At 43.1% G+C, this 24,595-nt stretch overlaps 1 protein-coding gene and 2 pseudogenes across 3 annotated transcripts; 2 read left to right on the forward strand and 1 right to left on the reverse strand.

The window, feature by feature from the left end:
* Positions 1-728: 728 nt before the first annotated feature.
* Positions 729-13,601, reverse strand: LOC124031482 (annotated as a pseudogene). The gene is made up of 28 exons (XR_006838133.1): positions 13,445-13,601; positions 12,974-13,144; positions 12,069-12,217; positions 11,754-11,914; positions 11,403-11,611; positions 11,202-11,286; positions 10,957-11,063; positions 10,559-10,738; positions 10,095-10,421; positions 9,772-9,910; positions 9,497-9,667; positions 9,119-9,343; positions 8,606-8,713; positions 8,283-8,499; positions 8,065-8,195; positions 7,566-7,704; positions 7,222-7,433; positions 6,729-7,064; positions 6,149-6,581; positions 5,927-6,063; positions 5,435-5,696; positions 5,000-5,281; positions 4,810-4,898; positions 4,579-4,710; positions 4,312-4,497; positions 3,654-3,951; positions 3,466-3,529; positions 729-3,330 (listed from the first exon to the last, which is right to left on the reverse strand). The product of XR_006838133.1 is annotated as a host cell factor 1-like (transcript).
* A 5,073-nt stretch (positions 13,602-18,674) lies between these two features.
* Positions 18,675-22,626, forward strand: LOC124031484. 2 transcript variants are annotated; one of them, XM_046342753.1, is made up of 9 exons: positions 18,675-19,070; positions 21,274-21,344; positions 21,432-21,608; positions 21,699-21,760; positions 21,843-21,932; positions 22,020-22,061; positions 22,130-22,303; positions 22,383-22,418; positions 22,517-22,626. In XM_046342753.1, exons 1-8 carry the CDS (start codon positions 18,913-18,915, stop codon positions 22,416-22,418), a joined length of 810 nt encoding a protein of 269 aa, XP_046198709.1. In that variant the 5' UTR covers positions 18,675-18,912; the 3' UTR covers positions 22,517-22,626. The 2 variants fall into 2 exon arrangements, with proteins under 2 accessions (XP_046198709.1, XP_046198710.1); XM_046342754.1 differs by lacking the exon at positions 21,274-21,344 and having other exon boundaries at positions 18,945-19,070.
* Positions 22,600-24,042, forward strand: LOC124031483 (annotated as a pseudogene).
* Positions 24,043-24,595: the final 553 nt, after the last annotated feature.

Below are 24,595 nucleotides of genomic sequence, written 5' to 3' on the forward strand. Positions count from 1 at the left end.
TGCTCCAAAACCGCCATATAAAAGCCAGACTACAGTTTGCAACTGCACATGGAGAATAAGATCATATTTTTGGAGAAATGTCCTCTGGTCTGATGAAACAAAAATGGCCATAATAGCCATAAAGACCATCGTTATGTTTGGAGTAAAAACGGGAAGGCTTGCAAGCCGAATAATACCATCCCAACGGTGAAGCACGGGGGTGGCAGCATCATGTTGTGGGAGTGCTTTGCTGCAGGAGGGACTGGTGCACTTCACAAAATAGATGGCATCATGAGGAAAATTATGTGGATATATTGAAGCACCATCTGAAGACATCGGTCAGGAAGTTAAAGCTTGGTCGCAAATGGACAATGAATTTTTACTTGGATTAAATCTCAGGAATTGTAAAAATAAAAAATAAATAAAACAGAGTTTAAATGTATTTGGCTAAGGTGTATGTAAACTTCCGACTTCAACTGTAGGTGCACAGTACTGTGAGGGAAGAGCTAAGGGGGACATTGATGTGGCAAAGCCCTTTTCAAATGCAGCCAGGACAGCTTTACAACAGGTGAGCGAGTCAGCGTTAGGTCTCTTTGGGGCTTGCAGTTGTGAAAGTGATGAAGACTGCAACCACTAAGACAGGTGTTTATTCAGTAGTTTATTATCCAAACTATGGCATAAAAAAATGTATCCAACTTTGAATCACTGTGCTAGTGTATCAAACTATCCCACAATGACTGGAAATAATGTGATGTTTAACATGTTTATTTTGATGTTAAAAGATACATTACTCCCTACAGTACAAAAAACACACATCGGAAAATACAGGACAATTCCAGACAACCTGCAAACAGCTGGAAGAAACTCACAAGTGTCAGTGCTAAGACCAGCACCTGCCCCACTGTGGGAGGTAAAGTTCTGAAAGAACTCGGCACTGTGCAAAAATAGTGACCCGGTAAAGGTACTGTGGAAGAAAAGGACACATTTGTATACCACATGAAGGGAACAAACTCATTAAATGTAAAAACTTTTTTTTTTTTTTTATCCTTCAGCTTATGGTCAAACTTAAGGCTTTTACTACTAAAATACACTGGTTGCATGCATGTCTACCTTTGCTCAACAGACACTGACACGTACAAAATCATGGATGTATATGAAACAGTTGTTTCATTATAGAAATAAATCAGGATAATCTGGAGACTAAGGTGATGCCCAGAGAAGAAATTAAACCAAGATGCAAGTACTACAATCTCAAGAGGTAACACATTCTCCCCTGACTTCACTTGTTCTCTGGTCATTTCAGTACAGTCATGTCCACTCCAAGATTTCCCTCTTTATAAAACTCTGTGTGATTTATCCTGAAGACAAATTTATCGGTAATGAACCTTGCTGTGTTTCAGACTTGCAAATCTGTTAAATAAATGCAAGTCATAGCAATTGAATCAGGGATAGTTTCTTTTACAAGTCTAGACACAAAAGGCAAGTGAGAGATGACCAACATGTAAAAACATTTTGGTACAGGTAATTATATAAAAATGCCAAGATGTTACTTTATTCTTGCTCTGGAACAACTAATTTACAAGCGAGTCCAAACTCTGGCTATGCTTCTTCCTTCCCACCAAAACATCCCAATTTAAAAGGTATACTTTTCACAATTAACTTGCACACCTCACCTCTATAGTTGTTCAAATAAGAGCCTAAAAAGACATGTAAATTGGATTTGGTGGTTCCTAACAGTTTAAGGAAAGAAAATCTACCACTATAATTTTTCTGTCTAACACAAGGATCACCAACTCGATTAAGCCGCAGGCCGAATTTTTTTCTTGAGTGGTTGGTCGCGAGGCCGGAATATAATTACAAAAAATGTGTAGACTGCAAATTGACCGAAAGAAGCCCAACCAGATATGACTAAAACAATAATTTCAAACCTTGCTACATGTGTATACAATCACATCTCTATTATGCATGAAAATACTTCGGAACTGATTTCCTAAATTAAAAACCACTCGGAGCGGATTTCCTGATGTTTTTACAGTATTATGTCCAACAACAAAAATATACTCTTTTTTTGTGGGGGGGGCTAAACATGGGCCGGGCCGCCAGGTAAGGATACCCGTTCTAAAATATATGTGCGGGGAAGGAGTATGACAACGGATCAGATTTTTCTTCATTAATTTTCCATGTTTGGCATACACACAGTGATACAAGCATTGAAAGATGTGGTAAACAAAGTAAAAGCACTCCTCTCCCTGGGTCTGTTTCAAATTCCCTTCAGTCCTATTACATCTGGGGACCTAGTCAGAACAAATACAAAAGTCTTTATTTTTCATACCCTCTGATACAACATACAACTGATCGAACCAGGATTTAAAAATATAGTGGCTACTTCAGCACTGCCACCCGTCTTCCCACCAACACTTGAAAACAATGGAGACGAACAATAGTAAACACACAACAAAATAAAGGAGTTGACGTTTTAAAAATGCAGTGACAATGAAAAGCTTAAAAAAATACAAAAATAAACTACACAAATATCTTCTGCATCAGTGCTTGCTAATTTCTGGGGAAGATTTTTGCAAGATGTGTGTGTATGCTGCAAGTTTCAGTCCTAGAAAAGTCGGTCTCACTACATGTTTTCCTTCGTCATTCGATTCGTTGTCCTCTTCATAGCATCAGACCTCAGTTCTCATCTCAGGGGAAAAGCACACGGATGAGATTACTAGGAGACTGGAATCCAGTATGATATCAGAATCGATTGGTTTCTTAAATTAAGCACATTTCTCCTTGAGGGAAAAATCACCCCTTTTGTTTGTTTTCTCCATTTTGATTGTTCCTCCCATCTAAACTAACACCACCACTGCCTCTTGTTCAGCACATCCTCAAACTGTACATCAGCTCGTGTAGTCTCACTACAGCCCCCTCCCCACCAAAAAAAGAACATTAAGCTCAAGCCGGCTCACAGCTTGTGAAGCTGTAAATGTTTCTCTACAATTGCTGAACTACTGAATGTAGCCAAAAAGATGTATAATAAAAGTAGCTAGAGAGAGAAAAAAATAAAAAAAGTTCTGAAGTAAAATCTATAACGTGCTTTTTTAAATGTGTTGCTCCAGAAATAGTGGGACAAATAGAAAAAGGGTCTTGTCTACAGAACCATATCTCTTATTGACTTCCATCTAGGGTTTCTGCTGCCATTTTGTTTATGTTGCTGGCTGGATGAAGGTTAACTTGAGAATGGGGTGAAGTCAGGATGAGGATGGAGGAATCAGTCTTCCTGGTCAAAAAGGACAGTGGGGGGTGTCATCTGTGCAATCTCACGGGTCAGTTCTTGCTTTCTTTTGACCAGCAGCCTTACTGCAGGGGCAGACAGAAAGCAAAACATTTATTGAAAATAATTTGCCATTGTTGAGGAGAATATTCATCCACAACCAGTTAGTGATGATAATGTGTGGGGAATGTAGGCTAGATTAGATGGAACCAGGTACTTACGCATCAGGCGAGGAAACTGGTCTTTTTGGGGCAAGTTTTGCCGAGGCTCCATCTTTGCTGGACTCTAAAAAGGGGAAAATACATTAAAGAGAAACCGTACTTACAGACTTAAAAGCAAGTGCAACCATAATTATAGAGACGCTGCTCCATTTTGCTGAACAGCAGATTTTAAATGAAAGTTTACCCACCTTGCAGCCATCGGACTTGTGTGGCAGGGCCGTAACCCTTCTCGTTGCGCGCAGCTATGCGGAAGATGATGGCGGGCTTGGTGGTGTAGTCTATGTGGGCATTGGAGAGGCTGGAGGACTGCACCAAGCAGGAGGGGTTGGGCCCACAGTACACCCGCATGAAGGCCAGCTGGGCTGGGGTGGAGGCTTTGGGCTCAGCTGTCTGGGTGCTCTGGATGGCCAGGTACACAGAGTACTCAATGATCTTCCCTGATGTCACAGAGGGAGGCTCCCAGGTGAGGTGGGCACCATCTGGGCTCTGAGAGGGAAAGATGGAACCGTTGTTTTTTTAATTAAATTTTTAAAATTTTACCTTTATTTAACCAGGCAAGTCAGTTAAGAACATATTCTTATTTTCAATGACGGCCTGGGAACAGTGAGTTAACTGCCTGTTCAGGGGCAGAACAACAGATTTGTACCTTGTCAGCTCGGGGGTTTGAACTCGCAACCTTCCGGTTACTAGTCCAACACTCTAACCACTAGGCTACGCTGCCGCCCCTAGGCTAATGCAAGACCAGCAGAAAAACAATCCATATTCCATCAAGACTAGAAAAACTACAACCTCTGATTATTTGTCAAGGATAACATAAAACAGTAATTGTTCCGTTTTTAGTTTTACCTTGCTGATTTTGATGGCACAAGGTGCTCCAGGGAAGCCTGGTAAACAGGTCTTAAAAGCAGATATCTCTGAGAAGAAACCACGACCACAAGCGTTGATACCAGCGACACGGAACTTGTAGGCTGTGCCAGGCTGCAGCTCCATTTTCTTCATCTGGTTATGGTCTGGGATGGCACCCGAGTCATCCTACAACACACACATCGTTAGTGCTGCACTGAACTCTGATCTCAAAGCCATAAACGGCATGAATCCAGCTTTGAGGCTTACCTCCACTTGAGAATCGTCCTCTGGGATGAAGTGCGTAACCACCATGTTTGTCACCTTGACGATGCCAACGTCAAACCACTGGTTCTCTTTTTTTACAAGAGTCTTGATAGGGGCTGGTTGAGGGTTTAGCTTCTGTATATTTCCGCAACATAAAAAGGGAATTAAAGCATGTTGTGCCATTCAACATTCCTCTCAAATTGTGATCACAGGCAGGACATTATGGGTACTCACCCCACCCTCAATGCCATTGGCCACCTCTGCTACAGCAGCTTGTAGCTTGGCTGGACTGGCAACAGAAAATGTGCTTGAGGGGGCCAGGGCTGCAAGGGGACAATAGGGAGAAGTCAATTTAAGACCTAGAGAAACTATTAGTAAGAACAAAGAATTACACTCCTAAAAGAGAATTTAAAGAAATACTCACTCTCAGTGGATGTGCGCGGCAGCAGTGATGCCACAGCGCTGGAGACAGCTGCAGCCATCTCGGGGTGTCCGTTGTTCTCAGACGCAGGGTCGTTGAGGCTGTCTGCGGGGGCAAGGCCCTCAGTGGGTAGGGCCTGGGCATTTCCTTGCTGCTGGGCCAGAGCCTGGGCCTGAGCCTCCTGGAGCTGGTGCTGCTGCTGGACCAGGGCTGCCAACTCCTGCTGGGTCAGGACGATGGGGATTGTGATGGCCTGCTGTCCGGTCGAGCCAGAATCACCCTCGTCTATACATGCAGGGGAACGCAGTTTGATTGTGAGATTGTTACAGTTGGGGAGCGGTTGTCTTCACACACATTTAAAGTATTTTGAGATTAATCCATTTATCATCTACCAACAATTGCCTGGTAATACACTGCCAATCTGAGGGCCATACTTACTCATGACTGCCTGCTGTGCTGCCTGGAGGACTGCCTGAATGGCCAGGGCCTGGGCCTCCTCTGTGGCTGCAGCCTGCGCCGCTGCCTCCGCCGCTGCGGTCACAGCCAGCTCCTCTGCAGACAGACCTGTCCCTATCTGTCCCTCTGACAGCTCTGGGGACAGCCCAGTCTCCATAACGGCCTCTCCCCCCTCCGTGGCCGCGTCTGTCTGCATGGGCTCTTCTGTGGAACCCGCAGCACCCTCAGCGATCGACAAAATGGACTGGAGATAAAAAGGGTAGAAATTAATGAGTGCAAATTCTCAAAATGGACAAGATGAATCAATTATTTCCATACATTATTGATTTTGGGCATTAGTTGCTGATAATTTGCCTAACCATGCCAGTGAGTAATTCTGAACTAAATTCTTAGCATAACAATTGTGCAATTGCTAGTGTATCAGTAGAGTATAGACTGTCAAAGCATTGTTAGTTCAGTTAGGGGTTTCTTTACAGGTACTGAGGGCCCCGGGGCTGGTGTGGATTGAGTCACAGTAGTGATGGCTCTGCTCTGGATGGTGGCTGGGGTTGTTTCTGATGCAGTGGTGGAAGGAGTTTCTGTACTGCTGGTGGCACTGTCTGCTCCATCTGCTGTAGGAAACACATGACATTAAATATAGCCCTAAACATTAAAATAAAACCATTTAAAAAAACAGTATCTATTCTAACGATATACCTGTGGCAGTAGTTGCCGTGTTGGTGGTGCCAGTCTCGTGGGTTTCACAGGGGGGGTTGGAACACACCCTCTGCGCCGTCCCCGTCTGGTTTCCGGCCATGTTTGAGCTGGCCTGGGACGGGGTGCTGGTGGTCCCAGTTTCGTGAGTCTCGCAGGGTGGGTTTGAGCACACCCTCTGTACAGTGCCAGTCTGCCCATTACCCATGCTGGACAAGGACTGAGTGGTAGTGTTGGTTGTGCCTGTTTCATGTGTCTCGCAGGGTGGGTTTAAGCACATCGTAGAGCCCACGGCTGGCTTGGGACTCTGCACAGTTCCGGTTTGGGCTGAGCCCATGTCGGAGCATGCCGTGGTGGGGGTGAATGTGGTGCCGGTGCTCAGGTTCTCTGGTCCCTGGTTGCCTGTGGCGTTTCCCGGGGAAGAAGAGGTGGTCGTCTGAGGAGGAGAGGACAGAGATGGGGGGTGAGAAGATGAGCTACCCTGGACAGTGTCCATTTGGTTAGACCCCATGATGGAGTGGGTGATGGTTGAGGTGTTAGTGGTGCCCATCTCGTGGGTCTCTGATGGAGGGCTTGTACACACCTTCATTGCCCCGCCCATGTTGGTGGAGGCGGTCGTTGTGGTGTTGGTGGTGCCCGTCTCATGGGTCTCACAGGGGGGGTTGGAGCAGACCCTCTGCACCCCACCTATATCGGAGGAGGCTGTGGTTGCGGTGTTGGTGGTTCCTGTTTCGTGGGTCTCACAGGGGGGGTTGGAGCAGACCATGGTGACAGTGCCAGGGACATCCCCGACCTCAGTGGAAGAAGGCTGCTCAGAGGTGGGGGAGGCCAGGAAGGACACAGGCAGGTCCTGCACTGGCTGGGCCTCAACCCCGCTGGGGGTGGTGATGAGAGTCACCTGGGTAGGCTGGTTTGCTGACTGCAATGAGAGCACATCAGTTATTGATTCTGATTGAGAAAACCCAATCAAAAAGTTCTCCACATTGTACAGCATGACATTTCATGTCCCAATTCTCAAGAACATAATTGGAGCTATAGCTACATATCTGTATTAAAGAATAGCACAGTCAGCTTACCATGGTGGAAGCGGAAAGGGTAGTAGCTGTGGTCAGACTGGTCTGGGCTGCTGACACAGTGATGGCAGTGGGGTTGATAACTTGGCTGGACAGGGTGGCGATGGTGCCAAGGGTGGTGATTGGAGTTGCCAGAGAGGCATTGGCACTGGCTACAATGCTCCCTGCCAGACTGGAGGAGGCCGTCCCTGTGACAGTCCCCAGGGTGGTGACACCTAGGGGAACGAACAAAGTACTAACTGAACAAGGGGCAGACAGCTGGAACTATGCGTGATTTTGTTTTTAGCCGCATACTTATAAATTGAACAGACAGCACCTGTTAATAATTATGAAAATGTTATCCATACCAGTTGTTCCCTTGACGACCAGTGTAGTTATATTGGGCTTGACAGAAGACATCGTGACCGGGGTGACAAGTCTGACTCCACCCATGGGTACAGTGCGCAGAATGGTGCCAGGTTGGCCCGGGGCTCCCTTCAAAACCACCTATAAAAACCAAGGGGGAGGTAAAATAATATAATTGAGAAGCTAGGGGGCACTATTACACTCTTCCACTGGGGCAAGACATTTGATACAGCTATTGGTAGCACTAATCATCAGAGAAGATTCAAATATAGTCCCCAGAGGTATGCATGCATTTCAACTGCTCCAAACATTGCTGTACTTAGCCGTATGATATTTATCAAATGTAACTAAATATAAAATGCCATGTGACATTTAAAAGTTAAAAAAGGCACCAATGTCAAAACTGAAACATCTCAAATTGTTTCACATAGCCTATAAATATTATGCATAAACATACATATTCTACAAGAGGTTGTAAGGGTCATAATTTCTGTGAGGTACCTGTGTCAGCCCTTGCTGGCCAGTTGCAGTGCCAAGCTTGGGCATGGTAGTGATGATTTTGCCTGGAGTGCCAGTGGTCATCATCTTGGTGCTGATGATGGTATAGGGCGTCTTCCCTGTGCTGCTGGTCACTGTTAGCAATAAAACAAACTGTCAGCATACGGTCCTCTTGTATTGTGCTGAATTGTCCCTGAAACATGAAGCCAGTGGGTTCTGACCTGTGGCTCCAGGCTGGGTCATAATAGCAGACATAGGGATGGTCTTGATGATGGTGGTACCCTGTTTGGTTATGGTGGGTGACATGCCGCTGATGTTCAGGATGGTGGGTTTGTTCCCGGTTCCTCCCGCCTGGGATGTGGTGATGATGGTGGTGGGCTTGCCGTCCGCTGAGGTCACCAGCTTCAGTATGGTGCCGGCAGGGAGAGAACCCTTGGTCTACGGGAGACAAAGTGGATTATGAACATGATCAACTGAAAGCAGGCGGAGCCTGCCCATGGAGTTTTAACTACCTCCTTCTCCTGCTCTCATGCAGATAGCTGACCTGTATGAGCTGTGTGAGAGGGTTAGTGGAAGCCTGGCCTGTAACAGCCGATGTCTGCACTGGCTTGGTTTGTACCACAGACATCATCTTGCCAAGGTTGGAGATCTGCTGACATAGGAGAGAGACTCAAGTTTATGAGTCACCAGAAAACATCACAGTATTTGGCGCCAGGAGATCAGTGTCATGTGGACAACTGAACGGAGTACGGCTGAGCTGTGAGTACAGCCAATCTAACTGACCCCCTGCAGATCTATGAACTCAAGCTGTTCCTTATCTTGGAGGTTTCCACAGCCACATCATCTATCACGGGTTCATGCCTAGGCCATATAAGATTCATCTGATACGTGTGGGGGACAACAACAAAAAAACTAGCCAAAGTGTGAAACTATTTCTCAGTTCACAGCATGCATATCAAATTCTTAAGGAGCGAGATCTTGTATAAGGAGACATTTCTCAACCTTCTGCCTGTATTCCCTCCCCTCCGTGTCCTGTAAGACTGTCTAGTTCTCTCACCAAAGTGCCGCTGCCTCCCATTGTGAGGGGGCTCTTGACCAGGGTGATGGTCTTGGTGACTCCTCCCACCATGGTGGTAACCACCTGGTGTTGCTGGGCTACGGTAACCGTGCCCGACTTGTGCACAGTGATGATAGGTCTGTTGGGCGAGTTGGGTGACGATACGGTCGCTGTGCCCACCTGAGCTGCAGCCGTCTTCAGCATGCGAGTGGCTGGGTTACTAACCTGGAAGTATAAAATACAAACTGTGTTAAGGGTGTAAATTCTAAACTGGGCCATGACAGAGACTACCTGACAAACCCATACATTCTGCCATTGAGTTTCATTTATTTTTGTACAGACTGATATTTGATGAGTCTTACCATGAGAGGGTCTTACCATGAGAGGAGATGCCATTTTGACTGTGGTGGAGCCAGCCATGGTTTTGACAAGGGTGGCACCTGCTGGAATGTTGAGTACAGTGCTTGAAGAGGGTGGGATCTTCTGTGTGGCTGCTGCAGCTGCAGCCAAAGCTGCCATGCCACTCATCGGAGGGCTGCTGCAGACTGGCTAAAAGGAAAACAAACAGTCCTGAGTGAGACAATACTCTTGGCATTACTCTCGAGACAACTTTTTATCCTTGAATAACAAAACCATTTCACAATTGTCCATACTGTTCCTTGGGCGGTCTGGGCAGGAACAACCATGCGAACTCCTGGAAGAAGTGTGACTGGGGATTTCCCAGCCTGGTTGGGTCGCACAGTGACAAGGAGGTACCCGTGCCAGACGGAGGCGCTGCAACCTTCAAGATAGCTGTCAAAACAACAGAAAACCTGCTCAGTATATAGAGCCTTCGAGGTCTGCTTTTTACATACCATTTGGTATACGGTTATCAAAATACAATGGGCTGTAAAGATGAACAATGAAAACTGTGACAATAGTCCATAAAATGGTACAAACAACCTCCACTTAACAAGTAGGACATCCATGGTTTTACCTGGCCCATGAGCTGTGGAGGCAGCCAGCGGGCTTCTGGGAATGTTGGGAAGGATTGTAGGAGAAGAAGCCTGGGGCACAATAGTGATACCTGTGTGTGGTAGGTTCTGAGCAGAGGGAGCAGCTGTGGCTGGGCCCTTAGGCAAGTTCCCTTGCAGAGAGGTGGCGGCATTGAGGGCCGGCGAGGTCACAGCAGTGGCAGCAGGAATGTCGTACTTTTGTAGCTGCAGCAGATAGGTGTCTGCAGTGGACACAGCGCCCCAGCTTACCTCCAGGGAGTTGGTGTTGGCACGGACTAGCTGCACTCTCGAGGGAGCGTGTGGCCTCTCTGTAACAAAAACATAAAATGGTCACATATCTTATAAGTAATCAACAGAAGCAGAGAAAGCCTCACCAAGAGCACAGTTGAGCAAATACTGTGGGCTTACTTTACCAGAGTAAAATAGCAAATAGGAGTTGACTCACCTGTTTCAAGGTACCAGAGGTCTTTACAGCAGACTTGGTTGTTCCATGCTTTACGGTAACCGTCACGGCCACTCCAGACATACAACCTAGAGTTGATGGCCACCGAGCAATGTCCTGCCCGGGCCCTTGGGATATTGTCCTCCAGAGTATCCATCACCACTGATTCCCAGGCCATGGAGTCTGGGGTAAAAAAGAAACATGAGGTTTACATTAGATTTTTTTGACAGTAATATAACTTGACCACCAGGTGACACTGCCATTTACCAATGAATGTTCACCCAGACTGAGTTTGTTGGAGTCGATCAATTCATAATCCACAAATCAAATCTAGAGAAACAATCAGTGTGTAAGGTTTAATGCAAGTAGTAGCACCAATAACTGAAAACGGAGAGACGAACCAAGATTTAGGCAGGCCAGTGTGTTTGTGCACTTCCATTCCTTCTCATGTGTGGCCACCTTCACATCATCCATAACCAGGGGAACCCACCCCCCAAACACAAACATCCTACAATGAGGTAGACAAAGAGATGAGAATCAAGCAGACATCAAAAATAGGCTTACTGCTGAGAGATTTAACCAATTGTTATTCCAGAGATCTAAATGATCATAATATAATTTCAACAGGTATTCAGGGAGATCTCACTTGTTTGTGATGGTGGTGGCAGAGTGAAGACTCCTGGGCAGAGGTGCTGTGCCATTCACTGATGGCTTAGTCCAGGTCAGGGTGTCTGCAGACAGAGCAGGATAATTTAGATAATACACAGACTAGACTGATTTATGCAAATAAGAGACAAAGAGTGATTATATACAATAATATGGTAATACTGTTAACTCAGGAGCCTACCGATGTCAAGTGTCCATAGATCTCCCAGACGACAGCCACTCATCCCTCCATAGATGATCAGGCGAGATTTCTTGCTGTCCTTTTCTGTGTACACTACGGCAGTGTGGCTCTCGCGAGGAGGTGGCAAAACACCATAAGTAATTGGTATATCCCAGCCCACAACACTGGAGCCAGCACGAAGCTCCAGCGTGTACAGATCATTCAGGTATCTAAGTTACAAAATAGAGATTTCAGTCAGAAAGTATTTCGAATTGCTTACTACAAAATCTCTGTTTGCTTCCATTCCACAGCATAATTTATCCGTATACCCCACTGGTCACATTTCACATCTCCTTCTTAAGGCATCCGTACCTGGGGATGTTGTTTTTGGGGTCCTCGCTGTCATTAGCCAGTCCTCCAAACAAGTAGCACTTGTTACCCACCAGCGAGAAACTGTGGCCAAGTCGAGGACAGGGAGGTGGGCCATTTTTGGGAGTCTTAGCTTTCAACTTTTTCCATTCCCATCTGCTGGCCTGAACAAAAATAAAGCATATGCAAAAGATTATCATCATGCTTGCTGTAATCCATTAATCATAATCTATTTAGAAGTACTTAAAGACAGCCATTGTCCCCTGGCTTTAGCTCTACCAATGTTATAGCAAGAATGTGGTGTAAGCATTCCATTACCTGTAGCTCATAGAGATCATTGCTGTATTTTCCATATTCCACCATTCCACCAAACACCAGAAGCCGGGTGCCATCACAAACAAAACCATATGCAGCACATCCAGGGGGAATATCACCACGAACCGCAGGGATAAACCATTGGTTTGTTGCTAGATTAAATAAATAGAGGTTAGTCAGATAGACAGATAGACATTGTTGGGTGGTCAAGTGCTGGGTAGGCCTATGATGTGAAGCAAATGCTCTTTTGAGTAAATATTTACTCAAGCATGTTCCAAGCATCTCTGACAAATGTAGCCTGCATCTTCTTGTTTCTTGAAACTTTCTCATGAGAAGTGTATGTTCTATGCATTGTAATATTATCTGCATAACCCAAAGTTTAAAAACATCAACTGACATTTCAACTGTGTAACGTCATTGCGCTCTCAAAAACGTAACATATAATAATAATAATTTAACACTTATAACTGTGCATGTTGACTACATAAGTGCTTCTTTGGAACAAACTGTTGAACTAACTACATTTGTAACTCGGGACAATATCAGTACAGTAAAGTGAACAGAAATTGAGTGCATCCAATAATTGAGTGTTCAAAACAGTGCTCCTGTCGTCCATTTTATTTTAGCGCGCCATTTTCATTTGTGCGCTTTCCGTTCTTTGCCACCAGGCGGCGACAGTTTGTCAGGTAATGTCAGACTACATTTCTCTAAATCTGATCTTCAGCACACTACACAAAACAGGCTGCTGACAACAGCGGGCGAATGCAACATATAGAGGGGCCATCGGATTAGAAGAAAAAAAGTATAGTAGAATGACGCATCTCCTACAGTAATTGCTAATATCAAATAAATTATATTATGGAGAGTTGGCAATATGCAGATTCGGCTGCATGGTGAAGTTATCGTACCTGTGTTGTAGACATGCAACTCATCCACAATTCCTTCATTTCCTCCTCCAAAAACAACCATCAATTCCTTTATAGCAACGGCTCTGTGACCATGTCTGGGCCGAGGGACAGGGCCAGACCATCCCAGTACCCGCTTCCATCGTGGCTGTAGAGCTGAACCAGTCATGTCCTCTTCAGGAAAAAAAAATAGTTGTTTAAACAAAAAAACGAGAACTCCAAAGCAAGATTGATGACAAGTTCTGATCAAGTCTATTGATACTTGCGAAGTGAGGACAAAACTATGACAAATTGTGCAGAGTGAAAACTGCAGGTGCAATCGAATGTTGGGCCCAAACCCGATGCATTGATAGCGTGCATTTGAAAAAAATAATATTGTAATTGTAAACTCCAGGGAAGTCGCCATTTTCCTGACGTTTCGCAAAAAGCCGGCAATTATAATAATTAATTATGATACACCTAATAGCTACTCACTCTAAAGATACAATGTATTCGACATCACAACTCAAAGCATATAAGTTATATTGTGCGCCCTTAGAATTTTTTTATGTGTTTGCATCTTGCAGTTAAAGCTTTGAAGCAACCCTAAAGTGCCACTATGGGAGCCGCCATCTTGTATAACAACCAAACAAACCTCCGCCAGTCTGAAAAATGGCGGAATAGAAGACAAATGAAAGACATAGGTGTGTTAAATTAAGCTTTAACCTACTGCTTCAACAAGCAGGTGTACTAGCCATATCCCACTACAGTCATATTACTAAATATGTGGATCAAGTGTACCACTAATAATACACGAAACGCATTTTCAATTAGACCCCACAAGGATTGCGATTTTCACGCTTCTCTGGGAGTCGCCATATTTGTCACATTCATTCAATCTATCGCCGCTTCTGCTTTGCATTACAATTGTATACATCTTTAAGTGGAATCGAATGTAATTTCTCAGATGCACAATACCACGTGAAATCGGAAACTTTCACAACACATCAATTAGAAACCCGCGCATGCACTACAGAGTTATGGCTAATAGAGACTATCGTAGCCAAACAAACTCACAATGTTAGCATGGCAGGCTTATTAGCACAGCGTCCTTTACCAATTACATACAATAGTTAGATAAATATAAATTCATTATATAGCCAGTGTAATTTAATGCAATATGTAACATTTCAAATAAAGTGTTGTTATTTATCATGCCGTCTCCGGAATCAGCCATCTTTTCGAATATCGGCCTACTTTTAAGCTCCCTCAAGAAAAATGGCCGTACAGTTCGCCACAACAAAACACCTCTATTTACCAAATCTGACATCCATAAGACATATTACTTACCTCTTTCGGTGTACTATTTCCAATAAGACGATTTGGGTGTCTACTCATGAATCACTAGCCCAAATTCATTCGATTTGTGAAGAAGTATTCCCTCTCATGCCTGCCTGGAAGCTGCCATCTTCTTGACAACCAAAAGGGGAAGAAAACAGCATTTGGCGTCACCCAAAACAAAAATGGCGACTGGTATAGAATCGCTATGCACATTGGACAGATAAACGTGCGTTTTGACTTCAAATCAACCTACACAATTCAGTGTAATATCTTTGAAATGGGCATTTACATTTGGACATCAAATATTTAATTTAGTTCGTTGGAAGTTATCATACTACATTGTCCCTTAATAAAGATGGCGATGCACACATATTTCAGTTAGTACACGATTAAGCATATATAAGAGTTGTGATATTTATGTTATCTAAATAACTTAAATAACAAAACACATAATAAACTGGAATTATGAACAGTTTGTTTTGGGGGATTTCACAGTCCCATTCAACACCCACTGCTAATTGCCACGCCCCCACTTTCAATAAAGCGACAGTGCGGTACCGAATTTTGGCGTATCTGAATGTCGCATTGAATGTATGCACGAAGGCATCAACAAGGTAAATAGCCTGCCCTACAGGTACGCAGTAAGCCATATGAAGACAATCACTTTAATATTGTAAAAATTCACACTTCTTGTCTGTATGCAAAGTAACATATGAGGGGCATATTCTGCATGGGAAAATTCTAGACCCAAAGCACAAGACTGGCCAATGGACATGACTCTTTGGCTTCAAATGGCTTAAAGGTGCTTCAAATGGCTTAAAGGTGCTTAACATTCATTTTGATAAGTACTTTTTCTCTCATTGCTAACTACCAGGACGTTTGAAAACAGGCTGAGGCCTCTCGAGTTGCGCAAAGGTTATTACCGATCGGGAGTTCCAATTGGCACACAATTGGACACAATTGGTCCAGTGTCGTCCGGGTTAGGGGAGGGTTTGGCTGGGGGACTTACTTGGCTCATCGCGTTCTAGCAACTCCTTGTGGCGGGCTGGGTGCCTGCAGGCTGCCTCGGTTTTCAATTGAAAGGTGTTTCCTCCAGCACATTTGTGCAGTTGGCTTCCCGGGTTAAGCGAGCAGGTGTTAAGAAGCATGGTTTGATGGGTCATGTTTCGGAGGACAAATGACTCAACTTTCGCCTCTCCCAAGGCTGTTGGGGAGTTGCAGCAATGAGACAAGATCGTAATCATGAAATTGGGGAGGAAAAGGGGGTGAAATACTAAACAAAAAACAGACAGTGGGCAGGGAGCTTAAATTAATGAGCTCGCCTTGACTGACAGCAAATGTAGCAACTTGGATGCAGTGTTGCAGTAAAATCATCTCCAGAGAATTTATTTGATCTGGTTTCCATCAAATATCCAATTTAATGAAAAGCATGATTTTGACTGTTCATGTCCTTTAATGGGTTATTGCAAAGGATAAGCATTTATCTGTTGTTTTTGATATGTTTATTTTCTTACAGTAAAACATCATTCCAACAAAAATGCTGAGAAACATAGATAAAACATGTCTACATTCAAAGAGCCAGCCTAAGGGGTAGGACTATTTTAGCTTATTCTGTCAGTAGGCTATTCAGGTGTAGGTAGGTAGGCCTGGCTATTAACAGCATACCTTTTATGTAGGGTAAATTAAAGTTAATTGAAATTCAATCTCAAGAATTTAAAATGAATTACTTTTCAATTATTGGGAAAAGTACAGCATGCTGGATGCCTAACAGGGATTTAATATCACATTTCATAAATGTAGAAGGAACGGACAGGAGAAGAAAAAAAAGCACTCAGTAGGCCTTTACACCTGAGACATTTTGCTACTATTTTCACTGTTGCTCTTTTGGTTTATGGTGGGGCATAGGCTTATATTCTGACCATCTGCCAGATGCGGGCGCTTTCCTCAATGGAACAGAACTGCATTTTCTCTTGTGCTTGCAAAAGGTTAGCAGGGGGCAGTCTAACATAGCAAAATGTCTCAGGTGCTTACTGAGAGTTCTTTATTCCGTGCCTTCATATACATTAAATGTGAAAACAAATCCCTGTTAGGCATCCAGCATGCTTTACTTAAATTGTAATTTGAGGGAAGAGCAAATGAGCCTACCTCTTAACATTGCCTGTCCAGTTCCTTATGGGAAATGGATAGGTAGTTAGAACAGGGATTTGTTTTCTCCTGTTAAGTTAATTCACATAATGTAGCTGAAGGAACGGAGAGGGTTACAGAGCAACATTTCTGCCAGCCAGCCAACCAACCCACTCAGTTTCTTTATAGCAAGCAGATACTCCTCCTTTCTCTGCATTTGATTCCTCTGTTCTCACCTCAGTGTTTAAAGTCCTCATCTGACCTGGTCCTCTTTGTCTCAGGATATATGATTAGGGTAAACCCATTTAAATTCAGCCATTTTTTGACAACATCCCTTTTGATTTAAACAAACCTTTCCATATATGTTTGCTCATGGAAGAATGGGTCAGAAAGTTATTTTGGACCTGAATGCCAAAACATTCAGGAGATAAAGATGCTCAAATTTGACCTGTTTTGCATGCCCCATACCATGAGACATCTGTCTTCATCACTGGAAAAGATAAACGGTTAAGTTTGATATTATTTAAAAGCTTTCAAACTATTTTATAATTTCTTTAAAAATATATACTGAACAAAAATATGAAATGCAACAATTTCTAAGATTTTACAGTTACAGTTCATATAAGGAAACCAGTCCATTTAAATTAATAAATTAGGCCCTAATGTATGGATTTCACATGACTGGGCAGGGGTGCAGGCCACTCCCCCCTCGTGGTCTGTGGTTGTGAGGCCTTTTGGACGCACTACCAAATGCCTCAGTTTATGGTAGAGAAATTAACATAAAATGATCTGTCAATAACGCTAGGTGGAAATTCCTGCAGTCAGCATGCCAATTGTGCACTCCCTCAACATGAGACATCTGTGGCATTGTGTTGTGACAACTGCACATTTTAAAGTGGCCTATTGTCCCCAGCACAAGGTGCACCTATGTAAGGATCATGCTGTTTAATCAGCTTCTTATTTCAGCTCATGAAACATGGGACTAACACATTACATGCTGCGTTTAAATTCTCGTTCAATGTAGTTTTATAAAAATTAAGACTTTTTTTCAATTATCTAAATACATGTAAACTCATGTTTTAAATATTTGCATATTGTATTTTAGACCCTACTTTACATCTGAGGTTTTTGTGTTGTGCCTGCCATCTGTTGAGAGACAACATGCTCTTGAATACAGTATGAGTGTTATTTCAATCATAGAAATAGAATTCTTAGAATTGACATCCCTTCAGACCACTGCAATTTAGCTGGTACACCATTGAAATGTAAATTGAATTTCAATTTTAGCTTCTAATTACTACCACAAAGATGGCCTCTGGTCCACCCACCATCAGATGTCAACCTAATTGTGCGTGTCTATTCTATTATTGATATTTCTACAATTTCAATAGGTTTCTATGGAGGATTGACAGTATAATTTAAAACAGTCCCATTCTCTGACGTGTGGACCTCCAACCATATTTATGCTACCATTTGAAAGTTGACCCCACCCTCTATTCAAGAGCATGTTGTGTCTCAACTGATGGTGAGCACAACACAACCTCAGATTATGTAAAATAGGGTACAACATATGCGAATATGAGGACGGGAAAAAAAATTGGTCCAAAAATTCCCTTTCAGAGCACCTACATTGGGCAAATATGTAAAAGAGATTTCAAATGGATATACCCATTACTTTTTTCTTATTTGACTTATCTGATTATTTTTCTATTAGCCTAAATTTGTCCTTTCGTCTATCATATAATCTAAGATGTGAAACAACATGCATTTACAATATACATTTGCACTTATGTGCATTTTTGTATATTGCTTGTAGTATATGCATGGTATTTTTAAAGAGTGCATGCATGGCACAAGAGTAATGGAAAAGGTCAAATTACTTTGCATCAAAAAATGACTTGTAAAACATGATTTCTAATCTCAAGAAAAAAAAGAGGTAAACCTGTCTGATACCAGTTGCTTTTTAAATATGTCCAACATGTCATGATGACAGAACATTTTGTGACCGGCATCTGAACAAAAACGATTCTGACTTGGAACATGTCAGCATGTTTTTCAGTAATGGAGGGTAGTCTTAGCTTTAGAATAGATGTTTTAAATTGGAGGACTTGTTTTGCATTGACAGGTTTGGGATCGCAATGGATTTAGTGACTGAAGATCAGTTCGACTGGATAAGCTTAGCATTGATAGCTGATAGTTTGTCAGGAACAGCGGGTAAAGACTGTACAGTCGTGGCCAAAAGTTTTAAGAATGACACCAATATTACTTTTCAAAGTTTGCTGCTTCAGTGTCTTAAATATTTGTCAGATGTTACTATGGAATACTGAAGTATAATTACAAGCATTTCATAGGTGTCAAAGGCTTAATTGGTTGCACAAAGACCAAGCCAGGATGAGCAGACACGGATTCATTAAGCCAGGTGAAACCAATCCTGGATAGATGCGCGCTCACGGCTCACTCAAATAGACCCCGCCACAGATCAGATTAACTGATGTACCATGGCAACTAGAGCCGCGTACTTTTCCCCGTCGGAAGCACAAATCCTCATGGAGGCATACGAGGAGGTAAAAGATATAATTAAGAAGAAAGGCAACACCGCCACAGTGATAAAGCAAAGAGAAAAAGCGTGGCAAAGTATTGCAGACCGCCTGAATGCGTAAGTAGTGCACAATTACACACTCACCGCTCCGCTGAAACATCACAATTACAATTCAAATATTTAATTCACATCTCCAAAAACGCAGTTGTACTGTAATTATGAAACGGTTAAATTTTTAATTGAAATGCACTGCAGATATGAGTGAAATTGTGTAAAGTAAGTCCATCACACTGTATAAAGCTATGATAAATTATTATTAAAGCCTTACATTATTATTTAACGTTACTACGCTCAGTACGGTTTAATCTTAGCCGTTGTACTCTGCTTCTTATGTTGTCCACCGTTTTTTTTGTGTTTCTCCTGCTTTCATTAATGTAAAGCTGCTTTGACAGAATGAAACAATTGTGAAAAGTGCTATATAAATAAAATTTAATTGAATAAATAGATGAGCTATAATAATAATCACTTTAATTTATATAGCGCCTTTCAAAGGACCCAAGGTCGGTTGCTCACTGCACTGCAAAAATGTCTTTCTTACTAAGTATTTTTGTCTTGTTGTCAGTAAAAAAAAAATATCTAAAAAACATCTTGAATATTTTCTTGAGCAAAATTACCTAGGAAAATAAGCAAAAAAATCTGCCAGTGAAACGAGAACTTTTCTAAAATTAAGTGTTTATGGAAAAAGTAAACTTATTTCAAGAGAATTTGTATTATATTGACAGATTTTTTATTTGCTTGTTTTAAGCACACATTTACTTAAAGTTTATATTTTTTGTCTAAACTATACTTATTTTGCTAGGTCATTTAGCAAATCAAGAAAATACATCTTTATTTAAGTTTTTTTGTTTGTTGATATTTTTACTGAAAACAAGACAAAAATACCAAGTAATTTTTTGCAGTGTGACTCCGGTCCTCTGGCAGTCTCTATGGGGGTGCCACAGGGTTCAATTCTGGGCCAACTCTTTTCTCTGTGTATATCAATGATGTTGCTCTTGCTGCGGGCGATTCCCTGATCCACCTCTACGCAGACGACACCATTCTATATACTTTCGGCCCGTCATTGGACACTGTGCTATCTAACCTCCAAACGAGCTTCAATGCCATACAGCACTCCTTCCGTGGCCTCCAACTGCTCTTAAATGCGAGTAAAACCAAATGCATGCTTTTCAACCGATCGCTGCCTGCACCCGCATGCCCGACTAGCATCACCACCCTGGATGGTTCCGACCTTGAATATGTGGACATCTATAAGTACCTAGGTGTCTGGCTAGACTGCAAACTCTCCTTCCAGACCCACATCAAACATCTCCAATCGAAAATCAAATCAAGAGTCGGCTTTCTATTCCGCAACAAAGCCTCCTTCACTCACGCTGCCAAGCTTACCCTAGTTAAACTGACTATCCTACCGATCCTCGACTTCGGCGATGTCATCTACAAAATGGCTTCCAACACTCTACTCAGCAAACTGGATGCAGTCTATCACAGTGCCATCCGTTTTGTCACTAAAGCACCTTATACCACCCACCACTGCGACTTGTATGCTCTAGTCGGCTGGCCCTCATTACATATTCGTCGCCAGACCCACTGGCTCCAGGTCATCTACAAGTCCATGCTAGGTAAAGCTCCGCCTTACCTCAGTTCACTGGTCACGATGGCAACACCCATCCGTAGCACGCGCTCCAGCAGGTGTATCTCACTGATCATCCCTAAAGCCAACACATCATTTGGCCGCCTTTCGTTCCAGTACTCTGCTGCCTGTGACTGGAACGAATTGCAAAAATCGCTGAAGTTGAAGACTTTTATCTCCCTCACCAACTTCAAACATCAGCTATCCGAGCAGCTAACCGATCGCTGCAGCTGTACATAGTCTATAGGAAAATAGCCCACCCATTTTCACCTACCTCATTCCCATACTTTTTTTATACTGTTTTTATTTATTTATTTTTCTGCTCTTTTGCACACCAATATCTCTACCTGTACATGACCTGATCATTTATCACTCCAGTGTTAATCTGCAAAACTGTATTATTCGCCTACCTCCTCATGCCTTTTGCACACATTGTATATAGACTGCCCATTTTTTTCTACTGTGTTACTGACTTGTTAATTGTTTATTCCATGTGTAACTCTGTGTTGTCTGTTCACACTGCTATGCTTTTATCTTGGCCAGGTCGCAGTTGCAAATGAGAACTTGTTCTCAACTAGCCTACCTGGTTAAATAAAGGTGAAATAAAAATTTAAAAAATGTGTGTGTGTGTAGATTAAACATGAACGGGCCAAAACGGACATGGCAGCAGGTCAAAATCAAATACAAGAACATTCTGCAGAATGGTATGGTCCCTGACTAATATTTAACAAAGCACAAGCATATATTGTACCCAGAAGGTGCCTGCTCACACATTGTCTGTACTGTTTTAGCAATGAAAAAGAATACCCACAGACAAGGCACGGGTGGTGGGTCACCAAAGGCTGACCTTACCCCAGCAGAGGACATGGCCTTGGAGCTAAATAAAGACAGGCCCGTCTTAGAGGGGATCCCTGGGGGGAAAGAGACGAGCATAGGTTCCTCCCAAGATGCCACCCGCTTCATTCAAGGTATGTCCTTCCATCTCTACATGGGATACAACCACATTCATATTGAATCAATTTGGACTGTCTGACTTTGGTTTACCTATTGCCTTGCAGTGTCTGGCAGCACTGTGTTCCTGTTAGAGCCACCAGCACAAGCACCAGACGATGCTGATCCAGTGAGTACTCCATCAAAGGCATACTGTAGGCCTGGCATGTCTTGTCTACTAGCTTCAATATGAATCCGATTAAATGTGATAGGGTGAAGGCCCCAGTGCAGCAGCAACAGCACATGATGGAGACGATGATGATGAGGAGGAGACCATCTCTCTGGATTCCAGAAGGCATGAGGTATCATGGAAAGACTGTGAAAGTACTATTTACTCTACAATGGTGAGGAGTCCTCATCAAAATCAAAAAATCTAATTTCTTTTACAGGACCCAGATGCTATACAGTGGGAAAACCAGCCTGGCAACATAGTGCGTTTTAATAAAAGGACACCACATCCTGCCAAATTCCAGCTGCGCTAATTGTATTGTGTTCACAGAGCTCACAAGCTATCAGAAAGTTGTATGGCAACCACCTCCGGCGCCAAATAGAACTGGCAGACATAGACATTCAGTACAAGAAGGAAAAGATGGAAAATCTTGCACTGGAGTCTGAAATAAAAAAGAGGACAATTAGGAAACTGGACCTTGAAATAAAAAAACTTGAGAGGGAGGTGAGATATGCCTTCAATGTACACTGTATGCTAACTGTAACACAAATGTATTAATCATTATTTGTATTTCCTCCCCTAGCTCCAAGAAGATGACACAGCTCAAAATAAAAATTAGGGATATTCTCGTAAAGTTAAGTGAGCCATGACATATGAGCTCTTATTGTGAGCACACAGGACGGTGGCATCTTTCTAAGTTTTTTTTTATTTTCCCAGCAATCAGTACAACCAAGTCATCGTTATAAGGCATCGCCCTCTTTTGCCCACCCCCCCAGCACCAGGTGTGGCCACTAGCCTATATGAAGGTCCAAAATTGTGTGTTCCTTTCTGCTCTGACAATGGCATGCCCATTCGTGCGAGATGTGGTGGATGAAGAAGCACTTGTGCTGAGGAGAGCCTTCAGGCGAGAAAGGGACCGGTTGGACCCACTGGCCTTCCCTGACGACCATCTATATGAAAGATACAGGTTTTCTGCAGATGGCATCAGGTATCTATGCAGACTACTGGGTCCCAGGATTAAGCACCGCACTGCACGGAGCCATGCACTGAGTGTGGAGCAAATGGTTTGTGTGGCCTTGCGCTTTTTTGCTAGTGGAGCCTTCCTGTACTCAGTGGGGGATGCAGAACAGCTGAACAAGGCCACAATTTGCCGCACAATAAGGAGTGTGTGTCTGGCTATCAAAGCATTAGCAGATGTCTTCATCTCCTTCCCTGGCCACAGAAGACTCTGTGACATCAAAGAGGAGTTCTATAGGATTGCAGGTAAGAGGATCTACAAATTACAGGACAACTGTTAACACATAGTAGGATACTCATTACTTTGTGTGACAGGTTTCCCCAATGTCATTGGTGCAGTGGACTGCACACACATAAGGATAAAAGCCCCTCAGTTGCCCATGAGGCCGATTTTGTGAATAGGAAATCCTTTCACAGCATTAATGTTCAGGTGAACATAACTTTTTGATATTGTCCATTGACGAACACTCTGCATTGCCAGTGATGTGCATTGATTGGTGTAATATTCCTCATCTTATGATTTCAGATGGTCTGCAATGCTGACTGTGTGATCAGCAATGTTGTGGCAAAATGGCCTGGCTCAGTCCATGACTCCAGAATCTTTCGGGCCTCTGAAATCTATCAGTGCCTATCACAAGGTAAGCCACACAACCCCTATTTATAACCATCATGGCTGTGTCAAGAATATCACTGTGTTTATGAGGTAGTAATGATGAGATTTTGTGTTGACAGGTGAATTCTCTGGTGTGTTGCTGGGAGACAGGGGGTATGGCTGCCAGCCTTTTCTCCTGACACCTTTCACAGACCCCCAGGAAGCACAGCAGGCCTACAATCATGCCCATGCCAGGACCAGAGTTGAAATGACCTTTGGCCTCCTGAAGGCACGCTTTCACTGCCTTCACAAATTATGGGTCAGCCCTGTTAGGGCATGTGATATTACTGTGGCTTGTGCTGTCCTCCACAATGTGGCCTGCCTGAGGAAGGAGAGGGCCCCCAGAGTGCCACCAGCCATGGACTGGGACAATCCGGCAATCTTCCCTGATGACGACAGTGGTCGGCTGCTGAGGGACCAATATGTGTTGAATTATTTTAGTTAGTATGTGTGCTTTCAATTGTGGTTAAATATGTCCTGCGGTGGCAGAGGAATTTGGGTTTTTTTGGGTTCGTTTTTTTACGAATTTGGCCTCTTATGATGTTTGTGCGGTATACTGTGTGTAATACAAGGCTGCAGGAGGCTACTGCATCCATTCATTTGTCTGTTCAGTTGATGTGTATGGATTTGTCCTGCATTTATTTTAGTGTGCAGACATGCAGGGTGTGTTATATACAGACCTTTGAATGTGTATGTATCATTTTGTATAATATGCTTGGATTCTGTGCTTTCCATCTTGTAGAGTCACTGTGACTTCAGTTTCGAAAGGAGCTGATGGTTTACCTGCTTTGTTTTGTCCTTATTCAATAAAGGAACATAATGTTACACATTGTGTTTTTATATTCATATGGAATGTGTATTTGTTTATATGACAGAGTACTAGGGCCACACTGAAGAAAAAGGATAGTCATAAATTTATGAGGCTGGTTCTTTCTGCAGAAAAGCTACATATTGTTTTTACAGTTTTGATACTTAATATTCTGGCACATCAGCATGTCTTTGTTTATGAAACCATACTGAAGTACAATTTCACGAAATGCCCCGCATCTGTCATTTTAACAACTGTCCTCCTTTAAAACAACTGGTTACAATATTATGACTTGTCTTTTTTTTCCCTCTGTGGCCCT

This window comes from Oncorhynchus gorbuscha, linkage group LG03 (assembly GCF_021184085.1).
Source record: "Oncorhynchus gorbuscha isolate QuinsamMale2020 ecotype Even-year linkage group LG03, OgorEven_v1.0, whole genome shotgun sequence".
Lineage (NCBI taxonomy): Eukaryota > Metazoa > Chordata > Actinopteri > Salmoniformes > Salmonidae > Oncorhynchus > Oncorhynchus gorbuscha.